The 26786-nt window shown below is 36.6% G+C and overlaps 5 protein-coding genes across 7 annotated transcripts; 2 read left to right on the forward strand and 3 right to left on the reverse strand.

The window, feature by feature from the left end:
* Positions 1-43: 43 nt before the first annotated feature.
* Positions 44-11606, reverse strand: LOC137573958 (F-box only protein 32). 3 transcript variants are annotated; one of them, XM_068286061.1, is made up of 5 exons: positions 11215-11606; positions 9591-9925; positions 2848-3167; positions 2594-2775; positions 44-2521 (listed from the first exon to the last, which is right to left on the reverse strand). In XM_068286061.1, the coding sequence occupies exons 2-5, from the start codon at positions 9695-9697 to the stop codon at positions 2042-2044; spliced, it is 1089 nt and encodes a 362-aa protein (XP_068142162.1). In that variant the 5' UTR covers positions 9698-9925; positions 11215-11606; the 3' UTR covers positions 44-2041. The 3 variants fall into 3 exon arrangements, with proteins under 3 accessions (XP_068142162.1, XP_068142164.1, XP_068142161.1); XM_068286063.1 differs by lacking the exon at positions 11215-11606 and adding an exon at positions 10486-10798; XM_068286060.1 differs by lacking the exon at positions 11215-11606 and adding an exon at positions 10424-10798.
* Positions 11607-19872: 8266 nt separating this feature from the next.
* Positions 19873-20245, forward strand: Ccdc56 (Coiled-coil domain containing 56). Its single transcript, XM_068286388.1, has one exon. The coding sequence runs from the start codon at positions 19982-19984 to the stop codon at positions 20243-20245; it is 264 nt and encodes an 87-aa protein (XP_068142489.1). The 5' UTR covers positions 19873-19981.
* A 112-nt stretch (positions 20246-20357) lies between these two features.
* Positions 20358-21428, forward strand: mtTFB1 (mitochondrial transcription factor B1). Its single transcript, XM_068285761.1, has one exon. The coding sequence runs from the start codon at positions 20358-20360 to the stop codon at positions 21360-21362; it is 1005 nt and encodes a 334-aa protein (XP_068141862.1). The 3' UTR covers positions 21363-21428.
* Positions 21364-22277, reverse strand: crim (QVR superfamily protein crim). The gene is made up of 3 exons (XM_068286387.1): positions 22126-22277; positions 21913-22053; positions 21364-21854 (listed from the first exon to the last, which is right to left on the reverse strand). Exons 1-3 carry the CDS (start codon positions 22184-22186, stop codon positions 21574-21576), a joined length of 483 nt encoding a protein of 160 aa, XP_068142488.1. The 5' UTR covers positions 22187-22277; the 3' UTR covers positions 21364-21573.
* Positions 22278-23415: 1138 nt separating this feature from the next.
* Positions 23416-26195, reverse strand: LOC137574237 (uncharacterized). Its single transcript, XM_068286410.1, has 2 exons — positions 25904-26195; positions 23416-23772 (listed from the first exon to the last, which is right to left on the reverse strand). Exons 1-2 carry the CDS (start codon positions 26004-26006, stop codon positions 23516-23518), a joined length of 360 nt encoding a protein of 119 aa, XP_068142511.1. The 5' UTR covers positions 26007-26195; the 3' UTR covers positions 23416-23515.
* Positions 26196-26786: the final 591 nt, after the last annotated feature.

A 26786-nucleotide genomic window follows, 5' to 3' on the forward strand; every position in this document is an offset into this window, starting at 1 on the left:
GGATTTTCGCATTGTTATTGATAGAAAATAAAAGAAATATCGATAGATACATATGTTGAAATTTATTTCTTTGTTTTTCTTTGTTGTCACCCATAAAGTGCACCTACAAATGAATCTGGTTTCTTTAGGTACTAAACAAAAAAAAAAAAAACAATCGGGACTGTCAAATGAACCACCTCATAATGGACGACTTTATAACCGATTTATCAGTCGTCAGTCTATATATAAGGCAATTTATTTTGCAGTCCTCATGAAAACTGATTGGACAAAAATATCAGAATGCTAAAATTCTGCACTTTTAAAACTAATATATTTGGGATAGAATAAAAAAAATATACACAAGTATGCATACACATGTATGAATGTGTATATGTATATATATTCAGATTTTAACATATTTTCATATTCATTATCCAAGTTTGAAGAAGATTTTTTACATTTACAAGCCTTTGTTGGTAAGTAGGTCCAAGCTTTGATTAAATGATAAATATACATACATACATACACATACATCAGATTTGATTTCCTATATTCTTAGCTTTAACTATCTTGCATTCATTAGATCATCTTTAATATATATATATTCTTATCATTTGTTTTTTTATTTATTTTTAAACGGCATATTTCTGTTTGTTTGAAGAGTTTTGTATTAGGTGTATTCGTTTCTAGCTTTGCTTCCTTGCAACATCACATAATTTTGTTTTTGTTTTTTGTTTCTTTGTTTCATCATTTTGGGTCTCTACTAGTTTGAAATTGTAAACTTTTGAAGAGGGCTGGTGGTGTGGGTGGTGTGTATTTAGGTATGGGTGGGGATGTGGGGTAGAGGGTGGAGGGTTTTAAACTTAATCGTAGGAGAAGTTTGTTGTAGCACCAAAAAGCAGCTGATAAAAAGAAACTACACTTAAACTCTAATATATATATAATAATAGATCCACATTCAAAAGACTTAATCATCATAATCTTAAACTAAAACAAATAGTCATTACAATACATTATCATCATTATCATTCTCTGTACGTATTTGATAAAAATAGGTTTTCCATTTTATTTTGTTTGGTTTTTGTTTGTTTGTTTGTTGTTTTTATTTTTATTTTTATTTAATTTAATTTGCATGTTGACTAAAAAACCAACAAAAATGTTTGCATTTGTGGCAGTTGTTAAAATTTGCATATTGGCAAAACACAAAGACGTTTTTTTTTAGTTTTGTTTCTTTAAATGTGTAAAAAAACAACTAATAGTTTTTTGTTTTGTTGTTGTTGGTTTTGTGTTTGTTTTTCTGCAAGGATCAACATCTCATGCAAATTTCGAATAAAAATAGGACAGCATTTGTTCTTTTAGTCTATCGAGCATTCATTTATACATACATATACATACATATATAGAAAGATCGATGAGAATTTAAGGATCTAAGGGATTCCATAACAATTTATTATCATAAATTTTAATAAATACATATGTGTGTATATGTCGAGTACTGCACAAAAAACCGAAAAAAATGTTTGTATAATCTAAATTTGATTGTTTTGTCTTTTTAGAGAATGTTTCGATTTGTTGTAAATATGCTAAATGAAAGTAAAATTTAGTTGTGTAATAAAAATTTCGTTAATTTCCATATGGAAAATGTGAGTACATGATGATGTCGTTTCGCAAAATATTCAATGTGAGAATGTAAATGGAATCCCGTTAGATGTAATCATACATGAACAAAAAACATATTTAACTGATGGGGATTTTTACTTGCATTAAAACCTCATTATCACTTTGCTTTCTTCTTGCGACTTTGCACAATGTTAAAACATTTCAACATGGATACAATAAAAACTTTCATAGGCCTCCAACAAGCTCATCCCACAGCAATAGTATCACTTCACTTCATTCATCATCATCGTTTGATACTAAGCTGGTGTTTAAAAATATCAAGGTATCTGTCTCTCTTTCTCGTTCTCTTTCACTTCCTGTATCTCGCTCACTTTCAATCTCAATCTCCCCTTCTCCCTCTAGCTCTGTCTCTGTCTCTCTCCATCCCGTAAGTTAAGTTAGTTTACAATGAGAAATACTTTAAGAATTGTGCCGGCGGCACGGGCTGAGCCAATTTGGCCAATTGTCCGCGAGCCTCCTCGACGCGCTGCCGAAAATCGGGACTCTGGTCCATAATACAAGGATGTCCATCCGAGGGCCAGAATAGGCAACAGCACAAACTGCACAGGGCCAATACCTCGGCAAATTGATAATCATCGTTAACGCCATAGGTGCGACGCAGCTGATGATAGATCTTCTTCCAGTCTTTTTCCTCGCCCATTTTCTTGAACTTCTCCAGATCCAATATAATGTTGATCTGTTGCTGATTGAAATGGAAACGTGTGAGTTCGCGCCAAATGCGCTGCTCGCACACCAACTTGGCCATAGTGTCCCAAGCTTGGGCGGCCGATTCCAAATCCCGATGATCGGCTATACACAGTATTATCTCACGGACACACTCCTCGGGGAGCTCATGCAATTGAGGCTTGGCCTTTGGATCGGGCTATGGAATAGAAGAAACAGTCAGTCAATAGTTATTGAGGGTAAGGGGGAGAAGAATCAATTTGAGACTTACCGCTCTGATCTGAATCTGGTTGGCCACATCATTGATACGCTTAATGGTGGCCACATGCTCCTGCCACAAATAAGTGCTGCCCAGTGGCTTGCCCCAGCATTTCTGTTTCTCCTGATCGACAATATGGTCCAGTTTGAGGGCCAAGCCGCGCAGCACATTCAAATGCTGTTGGCTGTCGTTGACTAAGAACATTAAATAGATACATATACATATAGTTGGTATCAGGGGAGTAGAGTGAGGGTGGGAAATCTTACCATGTGATGCCACCTCTTCGACCATTTGAAGCAGCTGTCGCTGTGCACTGCCCGGCAAGCTGGCTATGCCCTTGTTGGAAACGAGCAGGAGAAAAGCGCAGATATAATGGAAACGTTTGCGGTCGCGGACTGAGCGACGGAAATCGAGACGCTTCACCGCCTCACTCAAGCCATTAAATCCCGCTATTTCGCGCGTGCAACGCAAGGTGATGTGATAGTGGGGGGGCATGCCACCCTGCACTTGATACTCCACTCCGCCGCCACCCTCCTTGGACTCTGTGGCTCCACTGTCATGGCAGTTGCTCCCCTCACAATTGTGGCTGCAACAAAGAGAGAGACAGAAACGAGGCAAAATAAAAATAAAGTAACGCAAAGTCAATTGAACATTTCGGAAGTAAGTTTCGGTTGGTTTGTTTACCTGTCTACCTGTCTTTCTGTTTGCCTGTCTATCTGTCTATCCCTCTTTCTCTTCATGTCTATTTATTGTCCTCTTCTACCTGTTTAGCTAGCTGAATTTGGTTTACAAGTGTTAAATGTTTGCCAGCTGCTGCTGCTTTGCTTTTTCATAGACGGAAGTCATGGAGGAAAAACAACTAAAGTTTTCCCAGGCTTTTTTTAACCGGTTATTAAACAAAGTAATTCGGTAAGAGGGAAATATTTGCCCGAGTGTCAACTGCAAAAATTGTAATTACAACCGGAAAGATTTGCCCATTGATAAGAAATGTGAATATTAACTGGATTTTCATTGCGTCGAATGGAAAAATGATTTGTTGTTTACTTTTTAGTTTAAGGAAATAGTCAATAAGAGATCCTCTTATCGGTGGTCGACGCCTAGATGCATAATTAACGGATGCCAATCAGAAGAGAAGGCAGAACTAGCCTTCGGGCCCACGACTCGCCCATTTCACATACTCCCATCCAGCCAAGGGTCTCATCACCGGGACGAGCAACTCTGACCTAGTTGGGAACTGGGCGAAAAAAGAAAATGCCTGCCACTCAAGGACACTAACCGCCGCGTCCAACAAATGGTCAAGGCACATCGATCCAATGAAGGTAATACACAAACTTTGCTTTATGTTTGCGTGTATTTTCTCGCGTGTGTGTGTGTGTGTGTCCTTGCGAAAAGGAGTTTCACTCGTTGTCCGCAAATTAGATTTTCCTTTTAGCATCAATTTAGACCCAAAGAACCAGGTCAAAGATGCGAAAAGAAAACAATCAAAGGCGAGACGAAACTGGAACATGGCACAGGCAACAAAAAAAAAAAAAAAAAAACCAAAACGAAAAGCTCATTTCTTTTTTTCCTCTCCTTCCTTCTCCACCAACTGAACACGGAAAGTAGGTCACCACCAACAATTGAGAACTGAACACACAGACCGACAGAGCGCCAGACGGACGGCGGACAGGGCAGACATAACTGCTCAAATTGTTGGCTATATGCGGCGATATGTGTTGTATCCCCCACCACTCTGACTGGGAGTCCTTACTTCGCTCTAACGAGAAGGCGAGGGAAATTAGTAAGATTGAAATATACATTGATTGGTTTATGGTAAATTGCAATCTCTAAACTAGATGATACATATCTCTGTACACACTGTACTTACAGTCGAGTAAGCATGGCGGGAATTCACTATGTCAAATTACTACATATATATGGCATTAGGAATACAACTTGTGGATATATAGTTTTACTAAAACCAGAAGAAAGAACATATTTATTATGGATATTTAATTTCTATAACATTCGGAACATTCTATTTTCAGCAGATTGTGAGATATTAGATAATATTGGGAATAAGTTAGTGCATTGATATATGTACATTTATATGACTAAGAATATATGAAATTTGCCACCATTGGCATTGCCCCCTACTATAAATCCAGGGCTGACCATATAGAAATTATGAAATTTCGACTATATAAAGTAAAGGCGAAGAAAAAGTTCATTGTTTAGAACCAATATCCACGTTTCCGATGTAACACAAACAAACAATTAATCAAGTCAAATAACGTAAGCCCAAATATCGTTTAAATTGTTATTATAATCTTTTGCATAGTTTGTCCCCATCAGGATACTAAAGGGGAGAACCCCTTTTATTGATAACTGAGTCTACTCCATACAGAAAAGTAAAATATTCACCAGAAGGAATTATAAAATTGTGACCATCTTCAAATTAAGATGCCCTGGGAATGAGTATCCCTATTGAAAACAAACGATATAAATATAATAAACTCTTGCTAAACAAATGAGAAGCTTAAATCCAAGATTGATTAAGTAAAAATGTCCCTAGAAACTCCAAAAGGAAAGATAGTTGGCAATTAACTCGATGTGAAATCATCTATTTACTATTGGAAAATGTGAATTTGATTACATTTAAATAATTTCGTATTAAATGGAAATACTTATGGGAAATTTTCCTTAATTTGCGGTTATCTATTTTTTTTTTTTTGTCATTGTGATTTTTGGTCTAAAACAAAAAATAGCAAACGAAACCAAGCCCATTCGTTTTTTTTTTTATTATTGCAATTTTCAACGGCAATTATTGTATTTGATTTGTTGTTTTTTTTGTCGTAGTAGTTGTTGTTGTTGTGGTTGTTAAAGCAATTATCTTGGGCCATATAAAAATAGCTAACATAAACAAAGAAATTGTTGCTTTTACTCTTTTTGGTCCATGTGTGTGTGTGTGTGTATGTAGTCATCCATTCATCCAGGCAGATTCGAGTCCAACAGTGACTCCAACTCCGAGGACCGACGACCGGAGCCGACTACGACGACGACCACGTGATTCATATAAATCACTCAACGACATCATCATCACCATCACCATCATCATCATGGCCATCGTCGTCGTCATCATCAAGCGTTCATTTACCTTTTCTCCAAGAAAAATTCAACAAATGAAATGCAAGAGCAACTGTGGAAATGGAATTGAATTCGCTTTGTCTATTTTTATCAATGCGACCTTTTTCGACATAAATAAAATAATGTGAGATTTATATAGAGGAGCGAGGAGCGAGGTGGAGTTCTGCGGTGTGGGTAACCCAAAAGACTAGGAGACGAAGTTCCTATTCTTCTTACACACACGAAAGAGCAAAGTTGTAAGTTCTAATATTAGACAAACTTGGAGAATATGCAGTAAAATTCTCTTCCCCATCCCCTCCTGCCATTGGGTTTTGTCTTGTTAAGAATAATTTGAAATTTGAAACTAAATTGTTCTCAAGCCAATAGATTGAAATTTCAAACACTTTCACTTGTAAAGCATAACGGTAACTAGCATGCAAATTATATTGAACCTTATGTGAACAATCGGATCACATTCAAAACTGTAGAATACTTTTACAACTTGACAGCAACTCGAATCCATTTTGCCTCCCCCTTTTTAGCCTTAAGTTCATACTCTTTTTTTGTTTTGTTATGAAAGTGTGGAAGCAAAAAACAAAACAAAAAAAACACAAAAAAACGAAATCAAATCGATCATTTGCCACAGATGTTCAGTGAAGAGTGCAGTTTAGAGTGGTGAAAGTGGTTCCACGTCCGTGTCCGTGTCTGTCCATGCACTTTGATTTGCTTTTTTTATGCAATTTTTTTGAATTTCTAATTATGGCATTATCTAATGGAATTCGGCATTTGAATTGTTTATTCACTCTACATAGGAAATTTTGAAGCATTTAACACAGTTATGAAAGGTAAACTTGGCATTTCTCATGGCTGAGTAATGAAAAGTGAAAAACTTTTAAAAACAAAAGAGAAAGAAGAAAAGTTACTTCATTATCGTCATTAAATAAGAAACAACTACAAATTAACTAATCAATTTAGTGGCTATTGAAATTCGATAAGAACTATTATATTGAAGAGAAGGCAAAATTCAATTGAAGCATACTTTATTTGATAAATTGTTTCCACTTCAAAATGATTTAAATGAAATGTTTTCAACAAAGAAAAACTCCCAAGAAATATGTATTAAATTAAGGTGTCTTAATGAAAGTGAAAGTGCTACTTTCTTTCAATCCATACTCCCTTATTTTAAAGGTTCTATGTAAAAGTTAATAGTAGTTTCAAAAGAAAATTGTTTGAAATTTAATTAATAAATATATTATAAATTATATATTTCCTCTATGACTCAAAAGCGTTGACAGGTTTCAGATTAAGGTGGAAATTCGTTATTGAGTTCTTAAAAAAAGTATAGAATTTAAGAATCTAGGAGGGGGCGCAGCTACCCATACCCGGCTACGCCCTAGGTATAAAACTTTGACGTCAAATCGGCACGCTTTATCGTTAGCCGATTGCGAAGAAGAATTCAAGTACCTGGTAGAAGGACTTTTGGAATCCTTGTCGTTTTTTCAAGCAAAATAGAGGTTCTAACTCAGCTTTCTGATAATGCAGGTCGATGTGAATCGAATAAGGACTAGAAAGTGAAAACAATAACTTGGCCATAATTTAGATTATGTTATTATATTGTCCAGATGCAAAATAATGATTAATATTTCAACTTCCCATTTCAAAATCTATATTTACAAAACCAAATTCGACTTGACCTTATACAGAAGTTGAGTTAAGCAGTGCTCAACTTTAAGATGATAAGAAATACAATAAAACGTGCAGTTAGCTAAACGAGCTCTAGAGCTCTTCTCTCTATATAGAAACACACACACATATGTATGTACATATGTATGTGGAAATGGTATATATATTTTTGGTGCCGTGACTGACCCACTTGAAAGTATCTGGGGTGCCTAACCCAGCCTAGACAGAAGGGCGGAGAGTGCAGCGGAGTGCGAGAATTTACATAACACACATGTGCACGGAAAATGTCACTTAAGAGTGTATCTTCTTTTTTTATTTTTTCCCCCTTGTCATAAAGAACTGAGCTCGTTTTCTAGCAGAGACTGAAGGGAAAAACTATTTTTGGCAATTTATTTTTCATTTCATCTGTCCCGACTTGTAAATGGAAGATGAAAAATGCGGAAGTGAATTAAGATTTCAAATTAAATGTTAACTTGTCACATTAACAAACGCATTAAATTGAATATTTAGATAAGCCTTGAATGGCCAAACTAAAAGTCGGTCAAGTTTAGGCCAACACACATACATACATACATATGTATCTACACATATACTATTATAATAGAAAGGAGCCACGTTTAAAGGAAAGACTCCTGGCCTCTTTTCAACCTTCAAACTCAAAATCGATGACAGTCGATGGCCTAAGGCAGTGGTGAGGTGGGGAGCGATTATATATTAAATTGTATATATGTATGTATATGAAATATGAGCCGATTTACATACAAGAAAAGGTAAGGAAATTGATTCTGTTCCCCTTATCTGAGCATGTAATTTGACTTACTTATACTAAAGAAAATGAAATTCAATAGAGAAGAGAGGAGGAGAATAAGGAAAGGTAAAAGTTGTGTTTCATGCAATTTTCTTCTGATGGCCAGTCATCAATCAAAAAACAATCGATCAATGACTGAAATCGAAAACGGACCCCTTTCTCATTCCGTTGTCCGATTTTGCATTAGCTTTTTTCCTCTTCTCTTCTATATACCGCGTTGCATTAGCAGTACACACATGGGGCACATTGAACCAAGTTGAAAAGCAATATAAATCATATTTAGAGAGTTGTGTTGGATAAAAGACAAATGTTTCATGATTTGGCCCATTCGTTTCCATTGTTTGTGTCTACTACCATATATGTACATACATACATATGTATTTATTGTTGCTCTTGACACAAGTCATCATCATCATATTGAATGATTTAACAAAAAGTGGTTATGTATTTATGTTTATTTTATGTGGTCGTTCACTAAAAAATAAACTAACAATTAACTACCGCTTCGCTTTGCTCAATTTTCATTGGTTTGAGGGGGTCAAAATGGAAATAAATATTGCAAGATTTTAATATTGGAGGTCAAGCCTTTTCTTTTAACTAGAAACATTTAGAGCATTTGCTTGGAAAGAAACCCTTTAAAGATTTCCACCCAAGGCAAAGTATTCGAAATATTATTTCCATTTCCTTAAGTCCATGGCATAATTATTGCATTTTCTATGATTGGTTAAAAAAATCAGAGCTTTCTACGTTATATGTATATTTAGAGAATCAACTTTAATCCAAATTGCGTTTACACACACGAAAGTAAAGTCTTTGTTCTAATATCTATTGAGTGTTTGCCATTGATAAAACATTTTTCTAGGTCGTTTGGGGGCCTTGGCTTCTTTTGGGTTATTGCAAAAATCAGCCTATAGACGTCTCCACCCCAAAAAAAGGGGGGCTTTTATCTTATCTAGATTGACGGAAGCCTGCCTAGGCCTGAAAGTGAGACGCAATTGGCAAGAGTTGAAAGATTTGAAATAAAAATTGCCCTGAGCATGACCCAAAAATACAGTTTAAAGATACATAAATGTATGTACATACATATGTCGCTTGAAACATCATTTCAAAAATTTAAATATCTTGCGTTTTGTCTGTTATTATAAACTGGGAAAAAGGTGACGAATGAATGGTGAAGTGACCCAAATCGTTGGTCTAGAGATAACAAAGATGTTTGCATTTTAGCATACGAATGCATTACAAAGAGGGAGGGAGCAGGGGATTGGGACGGTGGAGCTTTGTTGCAACATCGATTTGTCGTTTAGTCACTTTTATCGCTTTACAATTTAAATTCGACTATTGTGTGGTGGTAAAGGGATTTCATAATTTCGATTGTTTTTAATAATGTTCATAATATTATTGATGTCCACTCACCGTTTACGTTTGCCACTGCATTCGAGCACCTTTAGACGTTCCCAGCCCTCTTTGGTCTTAACCCATGCCTCGCCAGGTGAGCGAAAATCTTTTGAAATGAATGCCATGATGTTTGTTTTGCTTGATACTTTTTTTTTCTTTCTTGCTGATAAATTTGCTTTTGGTTGCACTAATTACTGAATTGGTCACTGCGTTGCTTGTTTATTGTTCGCAAGTTTTCTTTTGTTAGTTTGGTTGTTGTTGTTTTATTTAATTCAAAGGTTTCAGCGGACGGCAGTTTACGAAACGCGTTTATTATTATGATTTTTTTTTCTTTCTTGGTTTTTAGTTAACGGCTGTAAAAAGTAAATTTCGAAATTTAATGTAATTTTTTGTTTCTCTTTGACGTTCCAACTGACAGCAAAAACAAAAGTTTGTTGCGCATTTTCCTCAAAACTTGGAATAGACTGCTGTCTATGCGACCCATGATTACCCTTTTTTGTTTCATCTCCATTTGGAGGGTGGAAAATGAAAGAGTAATACGGAATCGAGCAACAAGCGTTGAGAAAAACCAAAACAAAAATGTAAAGCACAATCCAACTAAAAAGCGAGAGAGAACACAACAGAAACGGCAAGAGGGAGATGGAAAAACACGACGCAGTCGGAGAGCATCAGAGAGCAAGAAAGAGAGCAAGCTTCGACCAGCTGTTGTTTTTGTCATAGCCACAGTGGCTAAAAGAAGTATTAAAATGTGGACAAATCGAATGTCGAATGAGCACCAAATTCTAGTTACATATATTTGTAAGTGAGCATCGTCCTTTTGCCAAAGAACTATATTTAAAAACAATTCTTACCGACTTTTTCCAAGTTTTTTTAGTATTAATTGTTGCTCCTTTTCTCTTGATAGTCTTCTTACCAGAAAATAAGGTAAATTTTCTAAGAATAGAATAGAATAATCTACTCCCTTGTATGCTTGATTTATAAGGATACAAATTTATGCACCTTTATTTTCACTTAGTTTTTTCTCGCCGATTTTGTTTATGTTTTTGAATGGTATGAAAAAATAAATTAAATTTTGTAGGAATACAGTAGAATAATCTACTCCTTTGTATGCTCGATTTGCAAGGATACAAATTTGTTCCACGTTTTTTTTTTTTAGATACTTAAAAAAATTAAGTTAAATTTTGTAGGAATGGAATAGAAGTCTACTCTCTTGTATGATTTGATTTATAATGATAAAAATTTGTTTCACAATTTATGTTGTAAATTCAAATGGTTGCTACGATTGATTATAGTTTTGAATAATTTTTGGTCATTTGCACATTTGTATATGGAATGGGATATTTTGCTAAATGGGCAACCACTGTGCGGGGGGAGCGTGGGGCTGCTTGGCTCTCAATTGGAGTGTTTTGTTGTCTCTGCCTCTGCTTGCTCGAATTGTGTATGTGTGTGTGTGTGTGTTAAACGTGGAACTGTAGGTACACAGCTGATTTCTGCAATTACGCGTTTGTTTTGCCTTTGTCGTTTGTTGTTGTTGGATTTTTGTTGCTTTGATTTTTTTCAAGCGCAATTTTTTAAAACACGCAACAAAATTTTAGCTTTCATTTCCGTATTGAAATATCCATGTTAATGGCTTCACACTTACACATGTTTTATCGAAATGTGTGTATGCGTTTGTGTCAATTTAGTTTGCCTATTTTACGCACTTCTTTTAAATTAAAATACTGGCCAGCTGCTAAGAGCAGTTAATTGCTTTGGTTTAGTTTGCAGCAGAGCATTAGCCTTAGCCTTCAGCCACAGGCCACCAATCACCACAAATAACCAATCCAATCCAGCCCAGATCCCACTTTCAATTTTGCTTGGCTATTTGTAAACTAATAGCACCTCTCTTTTTTTTGATTGTACTATGTACACAAAACAGAACAAGACGAGTGCCTAGAAAACTGCTGCGCTGCCACTGCTGCCTCAAACACAAAAAAAAACTATTCAAAGTCTTGGAGCTTTACGTTGCACTCGCGCTAGCGTTTCCTTAACGAATGACATGGTATTGCGCGACCACCACGACCACGGAGACGACGACGACGAGCAACACTCCATTTTAACGGCGAAAGCGAATTTCCTCTTGGTACAAATTGTAGTGCAGTATAGTTTGTTTGTTTCTATGTACAATTAAGCTTAACTTATACATAATATATTGCAACTTATTTTAGGAAACTTATAAATAACTAGAAAATAAAGCGAAAAAAAGAGAATATTAAATTTTTCGTTTGGATTTCGATAACGATATCGATTACGTAACGTGCTTTTGCGCCAATAATACAGGGTGGGCCAAAAAAATATCCGATGTTGTCTCATTTTTTTTCTAAATAATGCTAATACTTATTTGACCAATAAAATTCTCAAGGTTTAAATAAACATTTGTTTTTATTAAAAAAAGACTTCTTTTGGCCCACCCTGTATGTGTTTATGTATAACGATATCGATAAACTAAACAGACGCCAAGCTTTATGCGCCAATAATATTGTATATCGATAAACAAGACGATAAACAAAATAGCCGCTAACATGCAGGATTGGATAATTTTAAAAAATTTAAAATTTAACTTAAATTTGTTTCCCGGCCTCGGGAACATGAGCAAAGAAGTGAAGCCCATGTTCTTCGAGAGCATGGAGGAACGGATTTCTATGATGCACAGTGGTGCATATTTCAATACCAAGGCGTTCATGGGGTTACAGCCCCAAAAACAGTATGCGCTTAACTTGGACGAGTTCTGGCATCACGCCGAACCATATGTCCATAAGTAATTGTAATCCATTCCAATCAAATTGTAATCTATTCCGATTCTTTTCAGATCTTTGTCATGTACATAACAGATTTGGATACTCAGGACCAGGTGCTAATGTATGCGTGGAGCACCTTTCCAAAAAATAGGAACCCGACGAATATGTAAGTACATACAGTGGTGTTAAAAATTTATTTATGTATATGAATGGAGACTGCAAAGAGCATTCTGGAAGTACTGGAGGAAATACCACCGGATGTACGACGCAATGTGGTGGCCATTGTGTCAGATCGGGCGCGTATGAATATGAGCGCCATGGACGATATAAATGAACTCTGCCCATTTAAGCCTCCCCCTTGGTGTTCGATGCGACACATCTTTTGGCAAAGTTTGCCAAAGAGAGCGATTTATTTTGCATTGACACCGTCCAAGAGATTATGAAAACATCCTTCCGCAAGGAGAGCTACAAAATACAGTTAACAAAAATACGAGATGAATGTAGCTCGGTAAACGTCTCTAATTTGAGTCTTGTTTGGGCTTTTATGAAAGCCATTGCAAAAACCTTACGCAATATATTCCAGATCAGGGACGAGGTCTTGTTGAAGAATCTCAAAAGTGACCAAATGGAGCCTGGAAGACTGCTCGGAGGGGGAGGCTTTATAAATTGCGACACATCTTTTGGCAACGTTTGCCAAAGAGAATGATTTGTTTTGCATAAACACCGTGGAAATGGTGATGAAAACAACCTTCCGCAAGGAGAGCCACAAAGAGAAATTAAAAAATATTCGAGAAGAATGTTGCTCCGTAAATGTGTCTAATCTGAGTCTGGTTTGGGCTTTTATGAAAGCCATTGCAAAAACCTTACGCAATATATTCCAGATCAGGGACGAGGTCTTGTTGACAAATCTCAAAAGTGACCAAATGGAGCGTCATGGAAAACATATTGTTTCCATGATGCCAATCATGTCCCTGGAAGACTGCTCGGAGGGGGAGGCTTGTTAAATTGCGACACATCTTTTGTCAAAGTTTGCCAAAGAGAACGATTTATTTTGCATAAACACCGTGGAAATGGTGATGAAAACAACCTTCCGCAAGGAGAGCCACAAGGAGAAATAAAAAAATATTCGAGAAGAATGTTGCTCCGTAAATGTGTCTAATCTGAGTCTTGTTTGGGCTTTTATGAAAGCCATTGCAAAAACCTTACGCAATATATTCCAGATCAGGGACGAGGTCTTGTTGACAAATCTCAACAAATCTCTGGAAAACATATTGTTTCCATGATGCCAATCATGTCCCTGGAAGACTGCTCGGAGGGGGAGGCTTGTTAAATTGCGACACATCTTTTGTCAAAGTTCGCCAAAGAGAACGATTTATTTTGAATAAACACCGTGGAAATGGTGATGAAAACAACCTTCCGCAAGGAGAGCCACAAGGAGAAATTCAAAAATATTCGAGAAGAATGTTGCTCCGTAAATGTGTCTAATCTGAGTCTTGTTTGGGCATTTATGAAAGCCATTGCAAAAACGTTACGCAATATATTCAAAATCAGGGATGAGGTCTTGCCAAAGAGAGCGATTTATTTTGCATTGACTCCGTCGAAGAGATTATGAAAACATCCTTCCGCAAGGAGAGCTACAAAATACAGTTAACAAAAAATACGAGATGAATGTAGCTCGGTAAACGTCTCTAATTTGAGTCTTGTTTGGGCTTTTATGAAAGCCATTGCAAAAACCTTACGCAATATATTCCAGATCAGGGACGAGGTCTTGTTGACAAATCTCAAAAGTGACCAAATGGAGCGTCATGGAAAACATATTGTTTCCATGATGCCAATCATGTCCCTGGAAGACTGCTCGGAGGGGGGAGGCTTGTTAAATTGCGACACATCTTTTGTCAAAGTTTGCCAAAGAGAACGATTTATTTTGCATAAACACCGTGGAAATGGTGATGAAAACAACCTTCCGCAAGGAGAGCCACAAGGAGAAATAAAAAAATATTCGAGAAGAATGTTGCTCCGTAAATGTGTCTAATCTGAGTCTTGTTTGGGCTTTTATGAAAGCCATTGCAAAAACCTTACGCAATATATTCCAGATCAGGGACGAGGTCTTGTTGACAAATCTCAACAAATCTCTGGAAAACATATTGTTTCCATGATGCCAATCATGTCCCTGGAAGACTGCTCGGAGGGGGAGGCTTGTTAAATTGCGACACATCTTTTGTCAAAGTTCGCCAAAGAGAACGATTTATTTTGAATAAACACCGTGGAAATGGTGATGAAAACAACCTTCCGCAAGGAGAGCCACAAGGAGAAATTCAAAAATATTCGAGAAGAATGTTGCTCCGTAAATGTGTCTAATCTGAGTCTTGTTTGGGCATTTATGAAAGCCATTGCAAAAACGTTACGCAATATATTCAAAATCAGGGATGAGGTCTTGCCAAAGAGAGCGATTTATTTTGCATTGACTCCGTCGAAGAGATTATGAAAACATCCTTCCGCAAGGAGAGCTACAAAATACAGTTAACAAAAATACGAGATGAATGTAGCTCGGTAAACGTCTCTAATTTGAGTCTTGTTTGGGCTTTTATGAAAGCCATTGCAAAAACCTTACGCAATATATTCCAGATCAGGGACGAGGTCTTGTTGACAAATCTCAACAAATCTCTGGAAAACATATTGTTTCTATGATGCCAATCATGTCCCTGGAAGACTGCTCGGAGGGGGAGGCTTGTTAAATTGCGACACATCTTTTGTCAAAGTTTGCCAAAGAGAACGATTTATTTTGCATAAACACCGTGGAAATGGTGATGAAAACAACCTTCCGCAAGGAGAGCCACAAGGAGAAATAAAAAAATATTCGAGAAGAATGTTGCTCCGTAAATGTGTCTAATCTGAGTCTTGTTTGGGCTTTTATGAAAGCCATTGCAAAAACCTTACGCAATATATTCCAGATCAGGGACGAGGTCTTGTTGACAAATCTCAACAAATCTCTGGAAAACATATTGTTTCTATGATGCCAATCATGTCCCTGGAAGACTGCTCGGAGGGGGAGGCTTGTTAAATTGCGACACATCTTTTGTCAAAGTTTGCCAAAGAGAACGATTTATTTTGCATAAACACCGTGGAAATGGTGATGAAAACAACCTTCCGCAAGGAGAGCCACAAGGAGAAATAAAAAAATATTCGAGAAGAATGTTGCTCCGTAAATGTGTCTAATCTGAGTCTGGTTTGGGCTTTTATGAAAGCCATTGCAAAAACCTTACGCAATGTATTCCAGATCAGGGACGAGGTCTAGTTGACAAATCTCAAAAGTGACCAAATGGAGCGTCATGGAAAACATATTGTTTCCATGATGCCAATCATGTCCCTGGAAGACTGCTCGGAGGGGGAGGCTTGTTAAATTGCGACACATCTTTTGTCAAAGTTTGCCAAAGAGAACGATTTATTTTGCATAAACACCGTGGAAATGGTGATGAAAACAACCTTCCGCAAGGAGAGCCACAAGGAGAAATAAAAAAAATATTCGAGAAGAATGTTGCTCCGTAAATGTGTCTAATCTGAGTCTTGTTTGGGCTTTTATGAAAGCCATTGCAAAAACCTTACGCAATATATTCCAGATCAGGGACGAGGTCTTGTTGACAAATCTCTGGAAAACATATTGTTTCCATGATGCCAATCATGTCCCTGGAAGACTGCTCGGAGGGGGAGGCTTGTTAAATTGCGACACATCTTTTGTCAAAGTTTGCCAAAGAGAACGATTTATTTTGCATAAACACCGTGGAAATGGTGATGAAAACAACCTTCCGCAAGGAGAGCCACAAGGAGAAATAAAAAAATATTCGAGAAGAATGTTGCTCCGTAAATGTGTCTAATCTGAGTCTGGTTTGGGCTTTTATGAAAGCCATTGCAAAAACCTTACGCAATGTATTCCAGATCAGGGACGAGGTCTAGTTGACAAATCTCAAAAGTGACCAAATGGAGCGTCATGGAAAACATATTGTTTCCATGATGCCAATCATGTCCCTGGAAGACTGCTCGGAGGGGGAGGCTTGTTAAATTGCGACACATCTTTTGTCAAAGTTTGCCAAAGAGAACGATTTATTTTGCATAAACACCGTGGAAATGGTGATGAAAACAACCTTCCGCAAGGAGAGCCACAAGGAGAAATTAAAAAATATTCGAGAAGAATGTTGCTCCGTAAATGTGTCTAATCTGAGTCTTGTTTGGGCTTTTATGAAAGCCATTGCAAAAACCTTACGCAATATATTCCAGATCAGGGACGAGGTCTAGTTGACAAATCTCAACAGTGACCAAATGGAGCGTAATGGAAAACATATTGTTTCCATGATGCCAATCATGTCCCTTGAAGACTGCTCGGAGGGGGGAGGCTAATTAAATTTTATGGTCTTCGATGCAGCCAAACTTTTGAAGCTCCGACGTACCTAGAAGGCATAGGGATGCGTTGAACAATCATTTAACTCTGGATTTCTTTGCCGGAAGAAAATTATTAAACGAGCAATCGAAATGAAAATCCTTTTGTATTTAATTTATTTTAAATGTCGATCCAGAACAATTGTATTTTCTCATATTCCTATATATGTATGTATATACATATGTTGCAGAATCGTTTATTTCTATCTGCTGGTCTGCCAAACTTTAAGAGTGAAGTGAATTCCAACCGACGCATGCAATTGTCCGAACGCAAATGACTCGCATTCTCTGATTACGCATCGAACTACTTCTTTTTACACGCCAAGCTGGACTACACTCGGCGACAGCGCGACAACGCCGTCGCCTCACTCGTACGGTACCTTGTAGTCAAATTCTAAGAAGCATGATGAAATAACATAAGGTGGTCTCGTCGGAAGCCGAAGCTTACCGAAGTATACTCTTGACTTCAGTGCACGTTTGCTCACTATACTATTCCTTTCACTCGCACTTATTGCAAGCATACGTTAAGTGAATGTGTCTTGCCGACGGGACCACCTTATGTTATTTCATCGTAGTAAGAAGCATTTCACAATATCCCAAACTCATTGCACAGCTTGCTCTGGCAAGCACAGTGGTCAAACTATGTTCATAATGTGACAGACCCGTACAGTTTTTTTAATTTATTGTATTATAACCTACTTTAAAGAAACTTGAAAGCAAATAACGCATTGCACATCGAATTAATATTGTCAATCAAGAGAAAACTAATTTTTCAATTTGTCAACAAACATTCTTTTAAGTGTAGTTTTGACATGTGGTCCAATTTTTTTTTCTGACAAGCACGAGTCGAATTGTTTCCGATGTGCCATTGCCGAACCTACACGAGCGTTTACTGTGTACGTGAGACGACAGCGCTGCGGCAGAGCCAGCCCCTAGTCCGGGGCATAATGAAATAACAATACTTGCGCTCGCACTTGCAATAAGTGCGAGTGAAAGGAATAGTATTCTGAGTGTCTATTGGTCCGGGGCATGATGAAATAACATAAGGCGGTTTCGTCGGAAGCCGAAGCTTACCGAAGTATACACTTAACTTCAGGGCACGTTTGCTCACTCGCATCACCGTCTCGCTCAATAGACACTCAGAATACTGTTCCTTTCACTCGCACTTATTGCAAGCATACGTTAAGTGTTTGTCTCTTGCTGACGGGACCACCATGGTCCGGGGCATGATTCATTTTTATTTTCGGCTTTCTTGCAATTTTCAATTTTTTGGGCTTTCTTCCAACGCAGGACTGGACATTTTAAATGAATTTTAGTTTTAAAGACTAGGACACATATTTTTGGTTATTTATATGTATACAAAAACACTTTTTGGTAAATATTAAATGTATTTGACAGTCAGAATTTGCAAAAAAATCCAGTTAATATAGCCATGAAATTTTTTAATTTACCATATAAATATAATGTTTGCTGTTCATTTGGAAATTAAAAAATTTTTGCTTAGTATTCAGTTTCATTTAACTTTGATGCCCTAAAAATTAATATGAAAAGTTAACTTTGCGAAGTTGAAAAATTCATGTCCGAATTTTTACGTTAGAATAATATCTTTTAATCTGCAACAAAATCTTGAAATTATTAAAATCCTAAATTTTTGCCAAAATGGAAATTTGCATATAGTTTTAATCTTATATAATTTGAATTAAAATTATAAAAATAATAATATTACTACTCTCAATTTGGAGAGTTATGAAGACAGATATTTTGAAAAATAAGTTTAGAAAATAAACAATAAAAAACAACGAAATAAATCGCCAAGGCGCACCTGAGGTAGTGCTCGTGGAATTTTTCTCTTTCGTTTGATACCAAAATTATGCAGTTTAAGCGCGTTTTGGGCCCGAGTAGTAGTAGTAAATATATTTACCAAAAACAATTTGCATTAGTAAAATAATGAAATAGAAAAATTTATATGGAATTAAATAGAGTTTACAGGTTTGAATAAAAATAGCACGTTTTCGAACGAAAACAAAATTCTGTTAATTCTGCTAACAAAATTCTTTTAAATATTTGAAAATATTTTTTAGACCTATTCATGGAAATAAATGCACCTTTTTGAGATATTTCCGTCAGTTGGGACTTAGTTTAAGTTTTTTCTTTTTTATTTGGATAAATTTACACATTTCAAAAATTTTTAAATACCATAGTTAGTAAAGTCTTTTAATTGAATTCAATGAATAAGTTTAAAATAATTTTTGATGATAAAAAAACATGCAACAAACTTCGAATTATGAATTGTGGACAAAATGAATGCCTATTCCATTAAAATTGTTAAATGAAAATAATAGATGTATTAGCAATAAGTGTGTAAAACAGATATCAATGAAATCTACTCTTGAAAAATAAGTTTAGGTAAATAAATAACAAAATAAGTAACTATTTACAACTACCTAGAACTTGCATAGAACTGTAGAATTTCAAAATCTGGAACATTTTTTTACAAAACGTCCAAAATTTCATAAATCATAAAATGAAATCTTTTTAAAGTCGAAAAGGTTTTTAATTTGAATTTTCTTCTTTGACTATATGAAACACTTTAACAAAATGCAAAAAAATGCATGAACAATTAATTTTATAACAAATTGTTAAAAAATATATAAAAAGTATATAAAATACTAATTTGAACTTGATTAATCTTTATAAAATTTACTTCTTACTTCATGTTCGTGGCAGATCTTTTAACAATTTAGTTTAATTAATTTTGTCGAAATGTCATTTGTAAGTTTAATGATTGTCTCAAAAAGTATTCATATCATACATACATACATATATAAATAAATATTAACAAATTTCAAGATGATGCGTTTTTATGCGTTTATAAGTATCTTTTACTAAAAAGTTTTAGAAGCGTTGTTTTTAAAAAGGACTATGTTTGACAGCCACTGCAAGGGGGGCCGCAGTCGAGCAAAAGAGTCGAACTCGGACAACGGAGTCGAACATGCAACCATACATTTGAGTACTTTTAGTGTGACCAGAAAAAAATAGCTAAATTAGGAAAAAAATTTCATAGCTATAGCCAAATCAATCCACAGCTGACATTAATTTCTTGGTATTTTTGCCTTAACAATATTTTTGTGTGAGATTTCATAATTTCATAGACGAGCCGGAAAATCGAAAAAATCCTTAACAATATTCAACTTATAAATAATGTCGGAGCAAGGAGGTCCCAAGATCAAGTACGGAGAAAACGCACCCAAGTTGGATAAGGCGCAGTTGCAGTTTATGAAACTCATCGAAGAGCAGAACTTGGATCGCGTGCAAAAGTTGAAGCGTGTGCGGCGCAACAATTTGCTTACGGCCGGAGCCTTAGGTCTTTCAGTTGTGGCCATTTACGGCTACTCCATATTCTCGGTGCAGCAGGAGAAGTTCCTCGACGATTTTGAGGAGCCAAAGAAAGTGACCACCAACTAGCAGAGGACGGTGGCACTTATTAGTTATCTTTGTTAATTCTTTTAGTCTATAAGTCTGATTTCCTTACACTTTTATTTTACATTGTTAAACGTTTTCAAAGTTGTTTGCAACCATGTCACAGACCGCGGCACGCGTTCTGACCAGTGGCATGCGTCTTCCGCCGCTGCCTACGATTCGGGATCTGGTGAAACTCTACAAACTACAGGCCATGAAGCAGTTAAGTCAAAATTTTTTAATGGACGAGCGCCTAACGGATAAGATTGTGAAGTCGGCAGGCACCATAGATCGGCGTGATATCGTCCTCGAGGTAGGACCTGGACCTGGGGGCATAACACGTTCTATCTTGCGTCGTCAACCACAGCGATTGATTCTAGTCGAGAAGGATCCCCGTTTCAGAGAGACATTAGATCTGCTGAAAGAGTGTGCTCGTCCCCTAGACATTCAGGTGGACATCTACCATGAGGATATATTGCGCTTTAATATGGATCAACACATTTTGGATAACACACAACGCCTTCATCTGATAGGAAATCTTCCATTTGCTATATCCACTCGGCTGCTGATCAATTGGTATGCTGATCTATCGAATCGTCGCGGAGCTTTTCGCCGACAGGATACCTGCATGACTCTAACCTTCCAAAAGGAGGTGGCTGAACGGATTTGCGCCCCATTGGGTAGTGAGCAGCGTTGCCGTTTGTCAATTATGTCACAAATTTGGACTGATCCCAAGCTAAAGTTCATTATTCCCGGCAAAGCGTTTGTCCCGAAGCCCCAAGTTGATGTAGGTGTGGTTAAGCTGATTCCTTTAAAGCGGCCCAAGACGCAGTTGCCATTCGATCTGGTGGAGCGAGTGATGCGACACATTTTTAGCATGCGGCAAAAATATTGTCGACGAGGATTCAGTAATTTGCTGCCACCTGAACTACGTGAAGAGCAAACCCCTGAACTGTTTCGCAGAGCGGATGTGGTTGATACGCTGCGTCCCTTCGAACTGTCCGTTGACGAGTGTCTACGCCTGGCCGAAGTGTATGCCGAGTATATCAAATCAAATCCGGAAGTCGCTCACTATGATTATCGTGCGCCGAAAACAATGACTTCATCATACACTTCTCTATAAATATTGTAAAATTGTATAATGTATTTGATTAAAAAGACTACAAAAGTGTAAGGCAATAATACAAAAAAAAAATTGTACGTTTTTTTGGACGGGAATGCTTGATATGAGTGTTAAAAGCTTGAGATTCGAGCTCAACTTGCATGGTCGAACTATCGTTCGTTTTCTTTTGTAAAGGCACTAGTATAGCATCACTGACACTATGCTATTGGCGCTAGTGTAGCATCACTGCCATTACGCTGGCTAGGAACATAGTTAGACCTAGAGCAATTGATTTACTACTGGCTCCATTGCAACGATGATCCAGGAAACAGAAACAGAACGTAGTATTCGTAAAGTAGTCACGTTTAACGTCGTGCTCTTTAATTGTGTGATTCACATAATGTGCTAAATGCCAATCCACAGCTGCTGGACGGCAACCTTCGTACTTATCGGCAGGTATATCCGTGCGGAAGCTCAAGGCACTGAGGCAATCTCGTGTGATGGTCTCTTGGGCTGCAACAGATTTTAATTTGAGTATTGTTAACAAGCTGTATTTCGTCTAATCACTCACCTCCTCGACGTTCTGTGACTTTCACGCAAATATCATTGGGCTCTGGGCATTGCTCGCCCAGATAACCTATGCCACGCCAATTGAAATGGTCTGCACAGCCAGGCGTAGCTGAGGTACAGCGGTAACACCAAATAGCGTCACCTGTGTGGGGAGAAGTGAGGGTTATAAGAAATAATAATAATAAACATCGGAGTTCCATTTGTCAGGACTCACCGTGTTGAATGAACACTGCCAGCAGCAATAGCAAGGTTAAGGGAATGATTTGAGCTTGCATTTTGGAGATTCGTTAACAAGACTTTCGAATAGTTTAACTTAATTATTACAAAAAACAAAAGTTTACACAAAAACAACGCCCAATAGAAGCGTTGCCAGAAGCAAGAATGTTGCCGGATCTCCAAGACATGATTTGATCGATATGTAAGAAAAATCGATACTTAAGTTGCATATCGATAACAAATCGAAACAGGTGCCCATAATTTGGCGCCAACTTTCAACAGCTTTTTAAAATCTATGAAAATGCATGTTGACAAAAACGGAAGATTTTGACAAAAATTTCTGCATAAATTTTACATTTGCCAAAAATAACAAACAAGTATACATATAAGTACTACTATTTCTTTGTTTTGAACGTATATTATTTTAAAAAATATTTGCAAATATGTTAACTTCGTCATGCCCAAATTTGTACATCTTTCATCACGACTGCTTAATTTATTCAATTATCTCGATGCCACGCTTCACCGTCCAGCCCCGTCGATTCCGCTTCTGGTCTTACGTTGTTGACTGTTTTTGGACTTTGTCAATTAGCGTAGGCCCTCCACGCCTCCACCCCTCCTAGCCTCACGTATTCATCCACCATACGAAAACAGAGCCCAAATCTTTCGCCTCTGATTCATCGATGAACCTTTAATTTTAACAAACATCGCACATTCCGCTCATAAAAATAAAATCGTCTTATGGCGTTCACCAAATACGAACACCAAAAGTTTATTACCCAAAATGGGTCTCGAAATGCTGATCTGAATCTGAATTTTTCGAGGAAATGCCATTAAAACGGTCTAGAAACTAGGTATTTATAACGGAAATTGGTGTTGAGGTCGTCTAAAGTTAAGGATGAGTAATTTTTCAAAGAATACAAAAAACGGGTGCGTTTTTTTTTTTTAGAAAACATTCTAGATTAATATAGATTATTTGTTTATTTTGGTATTTAAACTTACTTATAAGCTAAACAATTACTCATATATATATTTGCAAATATCGCATACAGGGACTTTTGAATAAATCAAAACAAAACACATACAAATACAATTAAAAAAAAAAAAAAAGAAAAAAAAGGTTCACACATGCCAGGTGAGAGAGTTCAAACTTTGTGTTAAATAAAAAAGTATTATGCAAATTATTATGTTATTTACAAAAATTATTGTATAATAATAAATAAATTAAAAAGTTAAATGAATCATTCACTCACACATGCACACACACATACACATACATACATACAAATCGATTCATACAAAAAGACTATAAAAACTATGAATACATTTCATGTAAAATCACGTTCACGTTCAATATCTTCCGCTTGCCTTCCTCCTAAAGTCTTCTTCTAGAGCGTTACAATGAACTCCTTGCCGGTCTTGAAGTCAACACACTTGAATTGTGGACAGCATTTCGGGAATGACCAGTTAACATCGCTGGGCAGCTCCTCGCAGCCGGGGGCCTCGACATAGGGACAGGTCTCTATCGAGATCTCGCCCGCCTCCAAATTGCACGTCATTGTGGCACAGATGCCCTTCGGCTTGTACTCCTTGTCGGGTAGCATGGCACGACGGGTGAACTTGTCGAAGCATTTGCCGGGATGTGCTAAAAGAGAGCAGAAAAAACAACAACAAGAAGGATAGGTTAGTTCGTGTGCGGAAGTTGAAGTTAATTGTTGTTATATGTATGTATGTATCTCTTTGTTCATGTTCTCTTGAATGAACGTTGCATTTTGCATTTATTTATGCATATGAGGAAGTGACTATAAATTCTGATTATATGTATGTCCGTCAGAATGGCTGAACGGACATTTACATTGGCCTTACTTAGCCTCAACTTGAGATAGGTCGCTGCTGAATGATTGCCAAACTGGAGACTACAATTACGGAAAAACGTAACGATATCAGAATAATTTATTACATTTTTTTTCATTATGGCAAATTCTTTCTTACGAATTTAATATTCAAACTAATAATAGACATTAATGTTTATTATTATTTGCAATTATTGGAGAGTTTCTTTCAAGTGATAATCTTTTCATCTATTAATAATTCTCAACAATTCCATGTCTATATACGAATCACTCAACTCAAGTGGATGTCGAATATTGAAAACTGTAAAGTCATGCCCTAACAAAGTTGGCCAAAATACTTCATGATGGCTTACGAGAGGGTTAAAAATAAGTATCTGATACTCAATTGTCTTTTTTTCATGTGGTTATGGGCTATTTTTAACAAAACAAAAAAAAAACTCCAAGTACTTAAGCCTCCTCCGGCTATATTTGTACCTACAATATGTCTATGTCTATGTATTTTTGCGTACTTTTATTTATAACAATTCAGACAAATCAGGCAACAACAACAACAACATCAACTGCTATTCCATTGTGAAAGGCAAAATGTTGATTAATGACCGGCGGCACTCTTTTGTGCAATTAATTCTCATACGTATATGTGTAGGTACATACATATACATACATAAATATGTTTGTATGTTTATGAACTCATCCCATCATTGCCTATTTTTAATTTGGCGCTAATTTCTTATAGATTAGTGAACCAATTGCCGGCTCAGACATAGAGCAAACGACCTTCACGAATTTCTAAGCCCCGAAATCCGCATAGCGATGCAAATTAGTTAAAAAACTAAAACAACGATAAGACAACAACAGCAAAAAAAAAAAAAAAAAAAAATCAGCACATTTCTTATGTTAATTTTGTGTTGTTGTTGTTGTTATTATTTTGCGAAAAACCCATAATACCGCAAAAAAGGGGCCAAGCAAAATGTCTCTTTTTTGATTTTTTCTTCTCTTTAATTTGCATTGTTTAAAATGTATGTATAATATTTTGCTTATAAACATTTTTTTTTCTTCTTTGACTTTGACTTTGACGTCAACGAAAGATACAAAAGGCAACAACAAATCAAAATATAAATCACATGTCAGCAAGCAACACAAAAATAAGACAAAAAAACAAAAAGAAAGATCCAAATAAACAAAAACAATAAAAAAAATGTTTATGGTTTTTTTCTCTGTTTAACTGACAACTGACGTCAAATAAAAATATAGCAAGCTCAGGCCGCCGCTTCAAAAAGGTCAACTAAGTAAAGAAATTGTTTAAATAAAGCCATCAAAAATGTATTTTTAGCCGCTTAATGAATGAAGCAGCAATAAAAAAAAAACTTTTGAGGAAAGAGGAAAAAATGATTATTTTCGAATGATGATTGTAAATGGCAACTAACTTTAATAAAGCATTATTGCATGATGTCTTTTCATAATTACTTGTGAAAAAGTAAGTAAAAGAATTCAATCAAAAGCTTCTTGTAAGAAGTATTGCTTATTCAGTCAGAAGTATCTGTTGCTTTCATCAAAACTTCATCCTCCACTTGTCTCATAAATCAATCACTGAGAATTGCCAACTGTTGCTGCTATCAACTTTTATGTTTTTGTTAGAGTTTTTAATTTATTTATTTTTATTTTTTTTTTATAGTTTCGCCAAAGGTCGTTTATGGCATTTGACCATGTTTCGTTTTTATTAATTCCATGGAATTTAATTGGAAAACTTAATTAAAAAATTCTCTGACAACAAAACAAAAAAAAAAAACACAATACGGGGGAAGAAAAACAAAAGACTTAGGCAACAAACTTGCTCATACCCTAACCATAGAATTGGGCATATCAAAGGAATCCTATTGATCATACATATATTTACATATAAGATATAGTTGTTATGCTTACCTGGATGTCGGACAGCGGGTTGTGTGTAAACAGCCGCCTCGATTATGGCCAGGCTAAGAATAAGGCAGGCCAGACTTAGCGTATAAACTTGTTGGCTATGCATTTCTATGTAGGTGTGTGTGTGTCTGTGTGTGTTTGTTTATTTATATTAACTTAATTTGTTAATTAATTAGTTGTGTTTATGTTTCACTTCACTTTTTTATTGAAAATTTGCACGAGTTTTTGTTGCGAGTTGCGAGTAGATGAAACTTTTGGATTTTTGCGTTGAAGCAGAGATCTGCACGTTGCGCTTGATAGGTAACAACTGAGACTTTAACTAAGCAGCAGCTCATATATAAGCGCGGCTCTCTCCCTGAAGACGCTCCCGTTCTCGCTCTCTCTCTCTCTCTCTCTCTCTCTCACACAAAGCACATGTTTTCAATGCGTTGCGGCATTTTGTGTGTGTGTGTTTTTTGGTTTGTTTGGCGAAATGCTTTTCCACTCTCTCTTTCTCTCTCGCTCGGTGGGTCTTGCTGTCTTTTGTGTTCTTTGACGGATGGTGGCACGCCCACATTTTTCTATTGTTCTGCATTATTTTGCAGTTTTATGTAATTAATTATAGCCATTGACTTTGGCTTCATCATCGTCTTCTTTATCTGCAAATGGCTTGGCGGCACCGCCTTGGGGATTTTTCCAATTTTGTACCTAGGCGGCGGAATCGGCATCGGCATCGGTATCGGCATATGTATATATATGTATGTAAGTGGTAAATCGCCCCCACCCTGTTTTTTTTTTCTTCTTACTTTGATTGCTTTCGTTTTATGGTGTCCCATTCAAAAAAGGAGATTCACTTAGTCATCCATAAACCAGAGATATTTGCATACCCTTGCAGCAAAACGAGGCA

Source organism: Drosophila tropicalis, unplaced genomic scaffold, assembly GCF_018151085.1.
Source record: "Drosophila tropicalis isolate 14030-0801.00 unplaced genomic scaffold, ASM1815108v1 contig_443, whole genome shotgun sequence".
Classification (NCBI taxonomy): Eukaryota; Metazoa; Arthropoda; class Insecta; order Diptera; family Drosophilidae; genus Drosophila; species Drosophila tropicalis.